Raw genomic sequence first — 16,278 nt, forward strand, 5'->3', positions numbered from 1 at the left:
TACGGATGTAACCCTCGTCCCTGAGTAGGGAACGGAGACGTTACGTCTCCCTGCCACTTCCGCTGTACCGCTGGGTAGACGCCTGAGTTCAGTCTCGGCTCCTCAGCGAAGACATACTGCGGTTGCGTTCACTTCCTCCTTTTTTACCCACGAGGTGGGGCGGAGATACGCTATGCAAATTCCTCAGACCCAAGGCATTTTCATGCCATTGGCTAGTTTTTAAATACTCGAAGAGTATGCGAAAGCCCCATTCTCCATCATTCCGGCGTAACGTCTCCGTTCCCTACTCAGGGAACGAGGGTTACATCCATAACCGAGACGTTATTTGTAGTTATTTATGAGTTTTACCTAAAATAATATGATAATGCGTTTTAAAAAGAAACTCGTTTCTTTTATTGTCACAACAGAACAGACTGATGATAGTGGCATTAGCTAGCTTTGTGGTTAGCTAGTCTATGATGAGCCATAATTTAGCAACGGATTACAGCATACTGCAAATTGTAAAACATACATTTTCAATATAACAGGCCAAGGAGAAATGATATGTCTCATTGCTATAACTGTCACGCGCTATTAAGGAAATACTTCAGTCACATTGTCAAAAGTTAAAAGGACAGTCAGTCAACTACACTGTAACAACGTAACGTAACTATTATTTCCGCTTCACTCTCGGCTTATTTAACAGCAGCAAAACTGGACATGATAGTCACAAATTTTGTCATGCTTATTTGAGTTAAGAGAACTGATGAGGATGTTCTTTTAATTGTTATTCAAGCAATGTCTTGTGACCAACTCAACGAGTGTTGCCAACAGGAACAGTGTAGAGTGCCCTTTGGTGGAAAAACTATACAACTCCAACACTCATGACATGGTTCAAGCGTGTTTAGTCCGTTCTTATTTTATTTTTGAAATATTCATTTATTGGCCATTATAACTGCTGATACCGATAGTTTGGAAAATGCCTAATATCGGCCGATAATATCGGCCTGCCGATATATCGGTCTGGCTCAAATTATCATATGCCAGTTTGGAAGATGTGATTCACACTAGAACCACCAGAGGTCAGGAAAGATGCCTTTACCTATTAATGCTCCAAAAGTTACATATTGGAAGTTACATATACTCTCTCTATCTCTGTGGAGTTCACTAAAGTTTCTATGTGGAATATATTAAAAATAATTAGAATTTATTATTTTTTTTTAATTATTTTTAATATATTCCACACAAGTAATTGTGATATTCATGATTATTCATATCTCTATACTGTAAAGTTACATTGACACAATGCTCTCTCTCATCCCTCTCTATCTCTCTTTCCATAAAGTATGTGCTGACCTCAGGTCTGCAGTTAAAGGTACAATATATAGGATTTTTGCAGTAAAATAGCCAAAAACGACTAGGCCAATGTTATATATATATATATATATATATATATATATATATATATATATATATTAGTTGATTACTTCATGAGAAAATTGTGATTTTAACCAAGGAAACGGGACGTGTTATCAGGGGTGAGGAGTCGCCAGTCAATGGTGTCATATCCGTGTTACCCTCGGTTTCCGCTCGTAATGCCATGGCGACAGACGTAGATAACTGGGTTATGCTCACACTGTTTTTTTGTTAAAAAATTATGGACCATGGCAAGCAGACTTTGAGACAAAAAGAGGACTAGAACAAAGATCAAAATCTTTCGACATTCCGAGAGCTCCATGTCCGCGACTAACTTAGACTTGACAGAGACGTGAGTGTTCCATGTACTTTATTAGACTGGTGAGCAAATGTACATACAACTAAATCTATGTTATTTAGTTCAACATGATGAAATGTTAGAATATAATCTGTATGCTATTCTGTTGATCTAGTTTAGGCTACTGCTTGTCTCATACAACCTACAAACAACCTAACTAACAACATTTAACCCACTTAAATGCCATTTAGTGTGATGGCGTAACTGTTAGAGCAAGTGAAATAGCGCTGCATTGCCTCAAGTTTAATTCGTCTAATAAACTGGCATGTGAGTTACTTATTAATTCAGTACTTGCATGTAGTTCAGTTAAAAACATCTCTGTATTCAGATCCATCAGCTTGACGACAAGATCCATAATTCCGCTTGATGCTTTGCATCAATACACGCCTTTGTTTTTGTAAGAGATTAGTGACCCCTGGAGGCCAAACATTACATACTGTACGTTTAAATTCAATTGTGCTTGTTGTCTGTCTGATTTTTTATCTGGTATTCTGATACTTAGTTTATAGTCGTGATATCCCTGCACAAGAAAATAATATTCATTCAGGAATAGAGTGAAACTACTGCTCTTGACCTCTCTCTGATTTAATCTCTCTCTCTCTCTCTCTCTCTCTCTCTCTCTCTCTCTCTCTCTCTCTCTCTCTCTCTCTCTCTCTCTCTCTCTCTCTCTCTCTCTCTCTCTCTCTCTCTCTCTCTCTCTCTCTCTCTCTCTCTCTCTCTCTCTCTCTCTCTCTCTCTCTCTCTCTCTCAACAATGGCCAGGTCTTAGTGGCCTACATTCTCCTCGGTTCTCTAGTTGGGAGAGGGGCTCTTGTTCCTTCGCAATTCGCAAGATGAGAAGCTTGCCCTTGATATTGTTGTGAACTGTACAAAAAAATAAATAAATAAATGAAGAGAAAGTGAATCCTCCATTGTGCGTGTAGCTTGAATTCGATCTAATTCAAGGATTAAAGCCTTGGATTATTTTACCCATCCTCGACTGCATAAAACTAGTGATGAGTAATCCAGCCATCTACACATCTATTCTTATATGAAGCACATTGACATTTCTTAGGTGTCTTTATAGTGTTGATTTTTTTTGGTTCTACACAAACTCTTCTGATCATGATCTGCCAAACCAGTTCTCACCAATATGAGTGAATTACTTTCGGTTTAGCAATAAGAGCACATGCTAGTTTTTAATTGAGATCTGTGATCCCTCTTTTCAAGATAAATGTTGATCAATGGTAGTTTCCCCATGGCATTAAGGGGAAGAGCGCAGCAGCATTGTCTCATCAATGGATTGAATAATGGTGAAGGGCTAGTAATAGCATGGTGGGATTAGCAGGGACTGCTAATCCTTCCCGAGAGTGTTTCTCTGGCTGGTTGACAGCTGTGGGCCTCTGCACATCTGATTTACCTCAGATTATGTTGGAGTCGTGCCAACTGGATCCAATCAGGCCATGATGCTTTCTCTTTCCCTCTCTCTCTCTCTCACTCTCCCTCATATCCATCCTGTCCTAGAACAGCCTACCTCCTCTTTAAGATCAGGTCAACACCGAAATGCAACGCATTTGTGGGCAAGGTATCTTGTATTGGCGATTCTTCAAAGAATTTGTATTGGATTTTCATGGAGTTGAAGGTTGACCCTATGAGAGGGGATCTATTAGCAGGATGCTGACATGTGAGTAAATGTGTAGTCAAACTATTCTCAATCAAACTTTTATGAATTATCAAAACTCTGTCTTAACATCATAAAACTGATTGTTATTGCTTAAATTAAGTGTCATTTGTGTCTGTTGCGAAACATCCTGTTTTTGTGCATCATATAGCTAAGCTCTTGCTTTCATAACCAGTTTGCGATCATCGAGCGCTAAAGATTACTACAACATTACAGTCTATTTGGGTGATATCTGCTTTCCAGTTTTCACACCATTTATCAAAAAAAAAATGCCTTGTCGGTTGCAGGGTGTCCATGTGATTTACACAGTTTTGTATTTTACAGACCTCTGGCTAAACTTGTAGAATCACTGAGATCAGTAATAAAAACAAAACAAAAAACAAGGGCGGTTCTTCTCATCCAAATGTTTTTTTTTTGGAGAACAAGAGCCACAGCAGCTGTCATGTACTGCAATGAGCTTTGATTTACTGCAATTCTGAGGGTGCTTTAAGAGTGTAATGTTTGATCAATAGATTGGACCTCTGTGCTTTTAAGGCCATGAACTTGTTGTCAATGCAAGAGCTGTTCATTTGATTTAGCATTCCTGCTAACCATATCAGATCAGGCCTGTCTAGCTGGCTGGGAAAAAAAAGCGAGAGAGAGTGGAAGAGAGAGGGTGGAAAAAATATGGGTAGAGGAAGTGAAGAAATAAGGTGTCGGTTGAGTTATTTTAGGCAGCCTCAGCAATCCATCTCATGAATGAACTGGGAAAAAGGAAAGAGAATAGATATATATAAAATATGAGGCTGATGATATAATAACTGTTGCATTTGCAATACAAAAATCTACCAAAAAATCTACAAAATTCACACAGATAAAACATAACAGAACCCTGACATTACTCGAGATTCAGCTGTCAGTGGAAACCCAGGTGGAGCCACAGGACTCCAGGGACCAAGCAACGATGCTGGTCCTGAAGGATGATGTGATGAGGTGTCTGAGGTGGAGTTGTAGTAGTGTTGGAGGACTGAGGCGAACCTGGACATCTGTGGTGCAGGCAGTGCAACGGCTGACCAAGGTGGAGCCAATAGGACGACGGGTCCACGTGGGGACGAGGGATGGAGGAGCCATTGTGGAGCCGAATATGAGGAGTGACGAGAACGTAGGTCCTAGGTGGAGCTACTTGGTCAATCACTGGGCAAAGCAGAGCTGGAATGATGAGATGTCCGAGGTGGAGTCGGGGTGTTGGACGACTGAGGCGAAGGCGGTGTGACCAAGGATCAAGGCGATGCCAGAGGGAAGGCAAGGGCCGACAGAGCCATGGGTTGGAGGGATGAGGGATGATAAAGGACTGGAAGTCTGTGGCGCAGGCAGTGCAATGACTGACCAAGGTGGTGCCAAGAGGAGGACGGAATCAGATGGAGACGAAGGAGGGAGGAGCCATGGTGGAGCAAAACGGGAGGAGTGGCTGTCACGTAGGTCCTAGGTTGAGCTACTGGGTCAATCGTCATGGGCTGAGCTGCCAAATGCTCTGACCAAGGTGACCCAATGATTACCAGAAAGGGAGCTGAAGGGTAGAGGAAAGGTAGTGCAGCCAGGGCTGGAGGACTGGACTATACAGGTGGGGGTGAACAGACTGGTAAGAGAAGAGGACACAAACATTCAGGACCGGCCTTCTTGGCCAATGTGGAACAGGCAGAAAACTTATGGACAGCTCTCTTGGCCAACACAGAACAGGCAGACATGAAACCAGAGGAGGTGGGATAGGGAGGCTGGGCAGGAACACAAACTCAGGAAAATTGATGCTGTTAGCAGTGACTGGCTCAATGCAGGGAACAGAGACAAGAGACAAGATGCGCTTACTTTCCATGTCAATCAGTAATTCTCCTGCCATGGATGAGGGATTGGAGCTCTATGACATCCCCTCAAACTCCACCAGTATATTCATGTGCATGAGTGATGTAGCCAGCTAACACACCTGGACTCACGCTGGGACAATCCAGGGCTGGGCTGGTGGCTGGGGATAGCGTGCTGATTTCCTCCTTGCTCTTGTAGATTGTAAATGGTGAACCGTTGGGGAGAATGAGCCATTCCATGTAATCTATAAAGCTCTCTGGAGGCTTGTCTCTGGGCAGGCATGTCCTTATTCAAAATTCAAAAACATATGCAGGCCGGCATCATCTTAATGGACCAGTTGTTGTAAGCCCAATACTGTATGTGTGCCTTCAGAGACTGGTTCCCATGCAAGAGAAGGAGGATTCTGACTGCCGCTAAATCCATTAGAGGTCTGTACTTCAATTCAATTCAAATTTATTTCTATAGCGCATTTCACAATACATATTTTTTCAAAGCAGCTTTACAGAAAGTGCATTTCAGAAATGTGCATGGGAAAAAAACACATTTAGTTAATCATGTAATACTTTAGGGCAAAACATATCGCCATATCACCACCCATCATTCGCACAATATCCACAGGAACGTACAGTAATGACTGTAAATACTATGCAACCTCTACAAATAACCTACAGACTCTTTAAGTTTTATAATATTAAATTCTATCTGATTCAACAAGGAATAATAGGTAAGCATTATGTGAATGCTTGGCTAAAGAGATGCGTCTTTAATCTAGTTTTAAACTGGGACAGCGAATCTGAGCCTCGGACAATATCAGGAAGGCTATTGCAGAGTTTAGGAGCTAAATCCGAGAACGCCCTCGCTCCTTTAGTGGACTTAGATATCCTAGGAATGACCAGAAGCCTCGAATTTAGTGATCTTGAAGAACGCGATGGATTGTAGGGCGATAGAAGGTCCATTAAATACACGGGAGCTAAACCATTTAGGACTTTATAGGTCAGTAGTAGCACTTGTAATTGTAAACTGTAATTAATCTGGAACTTAATAGGTAACCAGTGTTGAGGTGATAAAATCGGTGTTATATGATCATATATAGGTCTAGGTCTTTCTTGACCTAATAAGAACTCCAGCAGCTGCATTTTGCAACTGTAGCTTGTTTATTGAGGATGCAGGACAACCGGCTAATAAAGCATTACAGTAATCTAGTCTTGAGGTTATGAATGCATGAACTAACTTTTCTGCATCAGAAACCGACAGCATGTTTCATAGCTTAGCAATGTTTCTAAGGTGGAAAAAGGCTGTTCTTGTAACATATGAAATATGATGTTCGAAAGACAAGTTGCGTCTAGTTTAACACCCAGGTCTTTTACTGTAGTGGATAAAGGAAAAGGACATCCTTCTATAGTAAAGTTGTATTGTAAGAGGTTTTGTGGGACAAAAGAACTGAACAAAACAGAGCTTAACTACAGAGAGACCCATCTCAGGTGCACGCCCCCACTCTGCTGGGCTGTGCCCACTCTTCCAGAATTTTTCAAATATTGCCAATGGGTCAGGCTCTGACCAGTGGTTTAGTTACCCTTTAAAGATTTGTATGATCCAAATCATACTTTATTTTAAACACTTAAAGGGTTAGTTCAACCAAAAATTATGTCATCATATTTGGAACAGAAATGAAGATTTTTTTTTTAAATATTCTCATATCCTTTTTGTCCATCCATTGAAAGTCCGCACAATCAAAATGTCATAATGGTGCTCGCTTCCGGGTTAAGCTTTCCGCAACTGTGCAACTCTGTTAAAGGTTGCCAGGTTGAGATGACAAACGGGTTGAAAGTGTATATGGTGTGTTGAGTTTGTAAATATAATGCATTTAACAAAAGTATTGTATTAAATTGGTCTTTGTATTATATTAATCTTTGGTACATATTGGTAATTAGCCATGCAAATTACGGGAGTTTCTCGGGAGAAATAACAAACTGGTAGGGGTCTGGGAGATAGGGCTAAAAAATGTGAGAAACCTGGGAAAAACTGGAGTGTTGGCAGGTTATGCCCTATAAGGGTGGTTCAAGGTGACTGATTGATTAGCTTACTCCTGATGTTGATTTCTTTCATTATTTGGATCTTTTAAAAAAAAAAACACACATAAATTCAGAACTTTGAATTGTTTTCAATGAGGTCTTTAGGTAGGCTACTTTGAAGGCTTGTACTGGGGATTCTTGGAATTCTAGGATGAGCAAGCTAACCTTTGCTGTGTCAACGTGTCTCCACAACGTTTTGCGGGCCATTCCGTCCCTTCGCAGATGCGTGTTGGGGTTGCATCAAAACATGGATACGTAGCATAATGCGTCAGAAAATCCGATATGCCTGTTTACAAGACAGTTGCATTGACACATTTCTGATTTATTTTCACATAACGAGGCATGAAAACGATTTCGAAATATCTGAATGCATGGGTATTTTTCCTGCTTACACTGACGAACACATTCGATCTGTGTCACACATGAGCAAAAAAAAAAAACGGAATTGGGTCACATTTCACTGACAGTGTAAACAAGGCCGTGTGGAGTTTTTTTTTTTTTTTTTTTTTTTTACTAACTGTCTAATAAAAATTTGGTCGACTAAGCCTCTTTTCATTGACTAACATGATTTGGCAGACTATTAGAGGGCAGCCCTACTAGATCTGCAATCTTTGAATCACTTTTCAAAATATAGCCACCAATTAGTGCAGTCCAGCAAGTGTATGAGACGATGAAATTTAAAATAAGTGTTTTATAGCTGATAGAGTTTGATTGTTTAGTCTAGTTGACTTGAATCGCTTGAATAATTTCGCAGCTCATATTTACACCTGCTCAACATTGTCAGTTTCTATTCCTTCCTTGAAATTACTAGATTTAATTTGTGCTGGCTAAATATATAATGAAAGTCCAGTGTTTGATGTTTTTTTAAAGTGTGAATGTGTGTATGTACTGTATGTTATGTGATTATCTATATATATATATGTCTGTCTCTTCGTTTTAATGCCTTTAAAACTGTAAAAGAATAACATAATTTAATTCAAGTATTAGCTGTACTGTACATCTTGATAATTTACAATGATCATCAATCGCTGCCTCCCATAATAACACTACTATTTATCTATGCAGGTGATGTGGGTATGTAACCTGTGCAGGAAACAGCAGGAAATTCTAACTAAATCAGGAGAATGGTTTTCATCAGGCCCTGGGGCTAGGCCTCTTAGTGTGGGTGCTCCTCTCAGTGTCCCCGAGTTGGAGAAGGACAGGAGGTTGCGCTCCAGATCCCAGGCTCTGGCCACTAACAGCACTCTGCCACCCAACGCTGGTCCTGGTGACCCCACCAAGGGAGCAGATACAATGCCCGCCTCACGCTCCCGCAGTGAACCACCACGAGACAAGTAGGCCAAAAATGTTTACACACATGCCAGTCCTAAGATATATATCTCAGTGGCCCTACTGATCAAAATGAAGTATGATGTGCAATAGTACATATTTATTGGTATTTGTATTTGTGTTTATTCATTTATAAAGCACCTTACAGGCTATACAGTAGCTCCAAAGTGTTGTACATTACAAATTATCTAAATCAAAACAGCTCTACATAACAAATGATCGAAATCAAAAAAACAAGATAAACAATAAAAAGTACAACACCCATTAAAAGAGTGACTTAAAATGCAAGAGATAAGTGATACTTTAGATGAAACCTACAAAAATGTATTTGTTGGGGAAGATCTAACAAAAAGGGGTAGGTCGTTCCATAATCTCAGACCAGTAACTGCGAAAGCACGATCACCCTTGGAAGACGTACTCGTGGGATAGGTAACAGGAGCTTATTTTAGGAACTTAGTGATATATTTGCCTTATAAAGCTTAATAAGCTCCACCAAGTATTCTGGAGCCATATCATAAACAGCTTTAAAAACATATTGTAAAGTCTTGTAATGAATCCTATATTGTACTGTAACCAGCCCAATGAGGATAACAGAGGAGAATTCATAAGCAATCTTACAGCAGGATTTTGAACTAACTGGAGACGTGTGATAAGCGAATGACAAGTCCCAAGGTAAATGGAATTGCAGTAATCTATAAAATTTAGAAGATTAAAGCATGAGTTACATATTCCAAATCACATGTTGAGAGAATCAATTTTAATCAAACTTCAGCGAGGACTCAAAGGTAACACTTTACTTGATGGGGTGTGCATAAGACTGGCATGACACCTTCATAACCATGGCATGACATATGTCATGAATATGAAGTAGGGTTTATCCATGTTTATGACAACTGTCATTAAGTGTCTTTCGCTCAATAATGACATTTGGAATGCAAATGTGACATTGTTTATGATGTCTTTGTTATGACATCTTGACATAAAGCATAAAATCATAAAATCAACTTGTCAGTGTCTTTGTCATGACAACTTGACATTAAATTAAGTTAAACTGCATGTGATTGGCTTTGACATTGGCTGTTATGAGAGCATTATAACTGTGTCATGAATTTTTTTCGTGTCCTCAACTACAGTGGTACAAATTGAATTTGTCATTAATTTGTTATAATGGCTTCATGACAGCCAATGTCAAAACCAACCACCTGACAGCTAGGTGCTTTCTTAAGTTTGATAATTAATCTGCTATTGGTTTATGTCAAGGTGTGATAACAAAGACATCTCAAACAATGTCATATTTGCATTAAAAATATAATAATTGAGCCAATGACAGTCTTGACAGTTGTCATAAACATGCATAAATCTTCCTTCATATTCATAACATGAGTCATGTCATGATTATGAAGGTGTCATGTTAGTTTTATGCACACCCCTTCAAGTAAAGTGTTACCGCCCGTTATGTCTCTACATTTAGAATCCATGGCAATGCTCGGTTTTTCATGGCAGCGGTGTGTTAGCTCTTATTAAGAAATAACCATGGAAATAACGGACCGCATTCTACATTAGAATTCAACCAAGCCATGTAATAAAAACAATTACAGAGCTAACAGAGCAAACATGAGAGCACCCGACTGCAGAAGTCAATAATGCAGCGAATGGAATAATCTCCTGATCAAACTCCACTTCCCGGGAAGTTATAAACTACCTCCGGAACCCAGTTAAGGTACAAAAATCTATTCAACAAAAATAGTGATGCTATTTTTTATACAGTTTTTTCGCTCAGCCGAGCCCTCTTTGTTAAGGTGTGGAACAGCCTGTGTCAGTCACCTCTTCCTGAACGTCACTCACTCACTCTAACTCACTCATGCGGGCATGCACAGCTTTTTGATGTTCCCGAATACAAATATTTTTTGAAGTATTTGTTCGAAATAAGTATTTGTAAAAAACACATTATTTGTGGCTTTCTGAATACCGTACTCAGGTTCAGCTCCACCCCTAGTGTGCCTTTAAGCATCTTGTGCTACTGCAGGGGTGTCCAAACATATACCTGGAGGGCCACTGTCCTGCAGAGTTTTAGCTCCAACTTTAGGTAAACACATCTGGACCTGGATTCAAGCTCTTCAGACTGACTTGAAACATCCAGGCAAGTGTATTGGGGCAATTTGGACCTAAACTCTGCAGAATGTTAGCACTCCTTGAGCAGGTTTGGCCACCCCTGTGTTGTATGAGCTTTGCAGATTTGGAAACACTAAACAATAGTATTCAATTCAAATTGAGTTGTATAGCGCTTTACACAATAAATATAGTTTCAAACCAGTTTTACAGAAAATACTTTTTTCAGTGTTACATTTTAGGAAGTATTGTGTTATCAAAGTGCATCAACGTAATATACAGCTATAATATAGAAAATGTAATTTTGTTAACTTAAAGCTGCAGTCTGTAGCTTTTTTGGGGTTAAAAATGATCCAAAATACATATTTGAGAAAATACATAAGCATTCCGCAGGAGATTTGAGCATGTCTTTACGTCATTACGTCACATACACATAAAGAAGGAATCTCGGCTAGTAGGCTATGAGTGTGAGGATACTGGAGGTGGAGATTTACAGCACTTGAAACAATTAAACATCAATTTGATGGCAAATCCAGAAAGGTTTAAACGACAATCACCAGTGACAACAGATTCACCTGTTGTAAAATGCAAAAGACTTTGTTCGGACTTAGGAGTGGCTACAGATAAAAAATAGACCTCAAACGAACCCATGCGAAAACAAGGATAGATATCGGAAAGACATTACATCTAGTCACGCAATGCTGATGTTGACATTCACAATAATGACAACAATTTGAGAACAAAGTATAATTTGCACAGTTTTGAGTGATAAACGAATTTTAGATTTAATCAGCATGATTTACTGCAATGCCAGAACCAGAACAAAAGTGGTTGCTTACTTGTACAGATGACATTTTATGGTGAAAGTTATTATGTTGGTCATACTTCCAAAAATAATAATCTTTTCAACTGGCACTATGTGGACTGCAGCTCCTGCCTTATTATGTCTTTAAAACAAATTTTCATTTTTGATGTCATTTGATGTCATGTCATTTTGAGCTAAATCATTTATGCATTTGAATTCCCAAACAGGTGTTGAGCTATGTATTATTCAAATAACTACTATTGTAGCAGTTGTAAATGCAAATTGGCTTTGGTACTTGGAAATTCCAAATGCTAAATCTCAAAGTCTTACCTACTTCTGTCCAATCAATAATAGGAAGAGACCCGTGTCCCTACACGAGCAGAATGGAAAGGTGATTGGACGTGGAGAGAGAAGACGTGGACCAGCCAGGTTGTCATCGCAGGGCTCTGAAGATCGAGCACCAGGTGAGAAGCGAGACAGCAGACGATTGGAGAAAGGGCACTCACAAGAATATCCAGAGGATGATCCCATCCATCCTGAGCGGCGAAGGAGGCAAGAGGAGGAAGAGCGAGAGCGACAAAGACGAGAAGAAGAGTACCAGACCCGTTACCGCAGTGACCCGAACCTAGCCCGCTACCCTGTTAAACCGCAGAAGGAGGAACAGGAAATGCGTATGCATGCCAAAGTGTCCAAAATGCGTCAGGAGCGTCATCACAGCGATCTAGCCATCAACGAAGTGGGATTGATCCAAGATGGGGTCGAGGCTGCTGGAAATAGAATTAGCAGGCATCGAGTAGCTAACGACGACCGCAAGACCCTTTTAGAGAACCATCGAGCTTATTCTATGGATAGGACCGTGGGGGGTGGTGTTGTTGTACAAGGATCCGGCACTAAACAGGGCCACGGTATCCCTCACATGGGCCCTTCCGGGCCCCCAGACCTCAGGGACGGACAGGACTGGGGCCCAAAGGGGCATCTGGAACCTGGGTCCGCAGCTTTTCTGCACAGGGCTAAGCGAGAAAAGGCTGCAGAAATCATGCGTAAAGATTCTTCTCTTAGCTCGGACCAATCGGAGACGCTGCGGCCACCTCCACCACGAGCCTATAGACCCAAACGAGGCCTCAACAAAAGGCAGATGTCCATCAGTAGTTCTGAAGAAGAGGGTGGCTCCACTCCTGAATACACCAGCTGTGAGGATGTGGAGATCGAAAGTGTTAGTGAAAAAGGTAGGTGCGTGACCTTTGTATATGAAGAGTTCAGATGCAAAAGCCTCTAAGTGCCATTTGAAATTTTCTTCTAGAATGATCATTTTTATCAAGCTTGTACATTTAAGTTCAGTGATTTCACTTAAATGGCAATGATAATTACCTATTAATTATTATTAAAGTGAAATTACTGAACTTAAATATACAAGTTTGATAAAAATCATCATTAAAGAAGAAAATTTCAAATGGCACTTAGAGGCTTTTGCATCTGAACTCTTCATATATTGCTAAATTTATTTTCAAACTGTAGTCTCAAATTCTCTAAAAAGTACACTACACTACAAAATCTCATTTATTTATTTTTTAAATAAATGGTTTATAAGTATTACTTGTGCATACATTTTCACATCAAGGCCATATAGAGCATAATTCTACAGTACATATGTCATTGTAGCTGTTGAACAGCCATAATGATCAGTCCTGAGCCTTAGGTATGTGAAACCCCCGCTACCCCCAGTGAAGCTGTATTTGTTTATTTGGAAAATTTTAAGGGAACCAGATTTGGGAATTAGGTCAGCAGCTCTCTCACATAAAACCACTGAGTGACTGACTGACCTGCGTCAGTTCTGGGATGCAGCATGTTTCATTTGAGGACTTTTTCATATTCATCCTTGGGTAACACATTCCAGCTTTTAAAGGCACAATATGTAAGATTTTTCACCACAAAAGGGTGCAGTTTCCAAAAATAACAAAGGCCTTGATTGATGACGCAGTGATGTGCTGAATGATGGGACTTGCTCTCAAGCTGATGGATATAATAATGTTTATGGATGAGTGCAAACATTCATGTTTTTTAACATTACTATGGTATGAAGTATGAGTGGTATGAGTCCCACGGATATAAAGGAATAAGGACATTTAATTCTACCGAACTACCCGCAAGTGCTGGATTAGTCACACAGGTCAGTTTATTCGACGAATTAAACTTCTGAGGTACCGCTAAACGTTACGCACTTTGCAGTTGTCCACGTCTGTCACCATGGTTATGTCATGGCTGTAAGCTGATTTCACGCAGCCGCCATTTTGGAATCGAAAGCGAGGCTCCGGTGGGAAGAGCCCCAGAAGTACAGATAGACAACAATGCCTTGGACTACCAACCTGAAGCTGCTGCCACAATTTACACTATTGGATGTTAATACCCAATATAGGATATGTATATAGTTAGTTCCTGCTTCTTTTTTACGTTCTGAATTGTATATAAAACATTATATATACATTTTTGGACTAATTTTACAATTTTATTTTTATTTTTTTTGGACTAACTAATTTCTACAGTAAACACAACAATATGCCATCGCATTCGCGACTCTCCTATGATTAAAGGCGACACTTCAGGTTTTCTTCCCACCGGAGCCATTTCAAAATGGCGGCTGTGTGAAATCAGCGTATGGCAATATGAATGGAAACCGAGGATAGCGTGGATATTACGTCATTGACAGGCGAATTTTTTTTATTTTTTTTCCCGGGACGGCCACTTATTTAAAATTGGAATTTCTCTGAAATAAAAAATCTTTGGAGTCTTTTGGGATATTGTAAGTACACAACTGCAGGAAATATATCACACTGTGCAAGTGATTTTTATTTTATTTTATGTTTTATTACACATTTCTTATATGTTGTACCTTTAAATGCGATATGCATTTTTCTCAGCTGCAAGGGTGCATGTTTTTGAAAGTCCCCGGCATGGTACGTTTGTGATAAATCAAGCTGTAATTTTGTTAAATAACAGTTTTGTACAAAACAAGGTGAACATATGATTCCATTGTGTGCATTTATGATACAAAAAAAGCTAGGTGTGAAATCTGCCTTAGCAAGACAAATTAGTTTTCCATTTTATTCAGGATCCACTGTCATTTTCATTGACAAATCCTATTAATCACTGTAGAAATTATATTGTGGTGCAAAAGATTATATGTTTGAAGAGAGTTTATTTTAAGCTGAAGTTGAAAACCACTCTGAAGCTACCTTGTGCAAACGTCTCAGGTTACAACTGTAACCTATGTTCCCTGAGAACAGGGAACGAGACAATACGTCGAATGACGCTATGGGGAACGCCTCAGGCGTGACAGGTGTCTGAAATCAAATATCAACTCACAGTAATCAGGTTGACCGGCGACAGCCCGTGCATCATCAGCTTGAATGATGAGCGCGTCAATCTGGATGTATAAGAAGGGCGCCTTGAAACCGTGACAACATCCTATCGTCTGAAGGGACTGTTGCAGGCAGGCCCCGAGGCATGGCAACGAGACGTATTGTCTCGTTCCCTGTTCTCAGGGAACATAGGTTACAGTTGTAACCTGAGACGTTCCCTTTCGAAGGGAACTCAACAATACGTCGAATGACGCTATGGGGAACGAAATACCCACTCCGCCATGCTGAGGGGAGTGCATGCCGAAAGGCAGTGACAACTGTCAGAACCAGTAATTCCAAGAAACACTGAAACCACTCACCCTATGTTACATCGGGCTGTCAGTGACAGCACTCCCTACCGGTCATAGCCCAAGCTAATGAACCAAGAAAAACCAGAACGTAATAACGTGAGTAAATCAGGGCCAGCTCAAAGGCTTTAGGACCACAACTTCAAAATAGAAGGGGTCCCTTCTAGGGAGTGTGGCTAGGGGGCCAAAGAGACCCCCAGCCAGTCACTATTCAGGAGAACACTCCTCCTGAAATGCCCCCAGGCTGGCCTGGTGATCTGTACTAAGACACACAGTCTGGCCATAGCCTGTCCGTCCAAGACAGAGCCTCTGGAAATTGCCTAGAAAAGGCATCCAAAAACTGAAGGCCCGCGAAGCTGGCGGAAACCATCGAGTTTCGGATCACAGAGACGGGATCCTCCGGAGAGTGTGACTCAACCTCGAACCAATGGGAATCGTACACTCAATCCACGAGTTTCCACCCAGTGCTCGCTTTTGAGCACTGAGGAAGTAAGAGAGGGATCAAAAATCAGGAAGGTCAAAGAGACCTAAGACCTGATGACCCCATGTGTGGGGAGCTCCGATACATGAGGGCTCATGTCAGGAAGGCCGTACGTTGTGCGGCCTGAAACCCAACGACCACAGCATGTGGAAGCTCATCCTTCAGGAAAGCCAGAGGCTAGAAACCTGACAGACCCACAATGTTGGGCTACCTCGAAAAAGGTCTAATCAGACCTAAAACCACAGTTGTGGGAGATAGCTTGAACAAGGGAAGTGCCTGTCGTAATGTATTGCGACAAAGACACATCTACAGTGGGACCCAAAGTGAAGAACCGGAGTCTGAACCACATAAGAAGGGACCGAAGCATACCGCGCGTGACCCTCACCATATGAAATGGATTTTAAAAACTGCACAAGACATCTCGTCAGGTGACTTACCACAATAATAGGTGAAGTATGGGTTTGTGTACTTCACTCTGAATTCAGGAAGGCCTGTTGAGGCCTGTAACCTGGCGTCCACAGTGTGTGGGAG

At 40.7% G+C, this 16,278-nt stretch overlaps 1 protein-coding gene across 19 annotated transcripts in view; it reads left to right on the forward strand.

Moving 5' to 3' along the window:
• The window catches only part of rims1b (regulating synaptic membrane exocytosis 1b), a 120,821-nt gene that overhangs the window by 38,320 nt on the left and 66,223 nt on the right, over positions 1-16,278 (forward strand). For all 19 annotated transcript variants that reach the window (XM_089132206.1, XM_089132223.1, XM_089132219.1 and 16 more), the window contains 2 exons: positions 8,386-8,654; positions 11,918-12,789. In XM_089132206.1, coding sequence (XP_088988332.1) covers positions 8,386-8,654; positions 11,918-12,789 — 1,141 coding nt within the window. The remainder of the gene's footprint in view (positions 1-8,385; positions 8,655-11,917; positions 12,790-16,278) is intronic.

Source organism: Pimephales promelas, chromosome 6 (assembly GCF_988280905.1).
Source record: "Pimephales promelas chromosome 6, fPimPro1.hap1.1, whole genome shotgun sequence".
Lineage (NCBI taxonomy): Eukaryota > Metazoa > Chordata > Actinopteri > Cypriniformes > Leuciscidae > Pimephales > Pimephales promelas.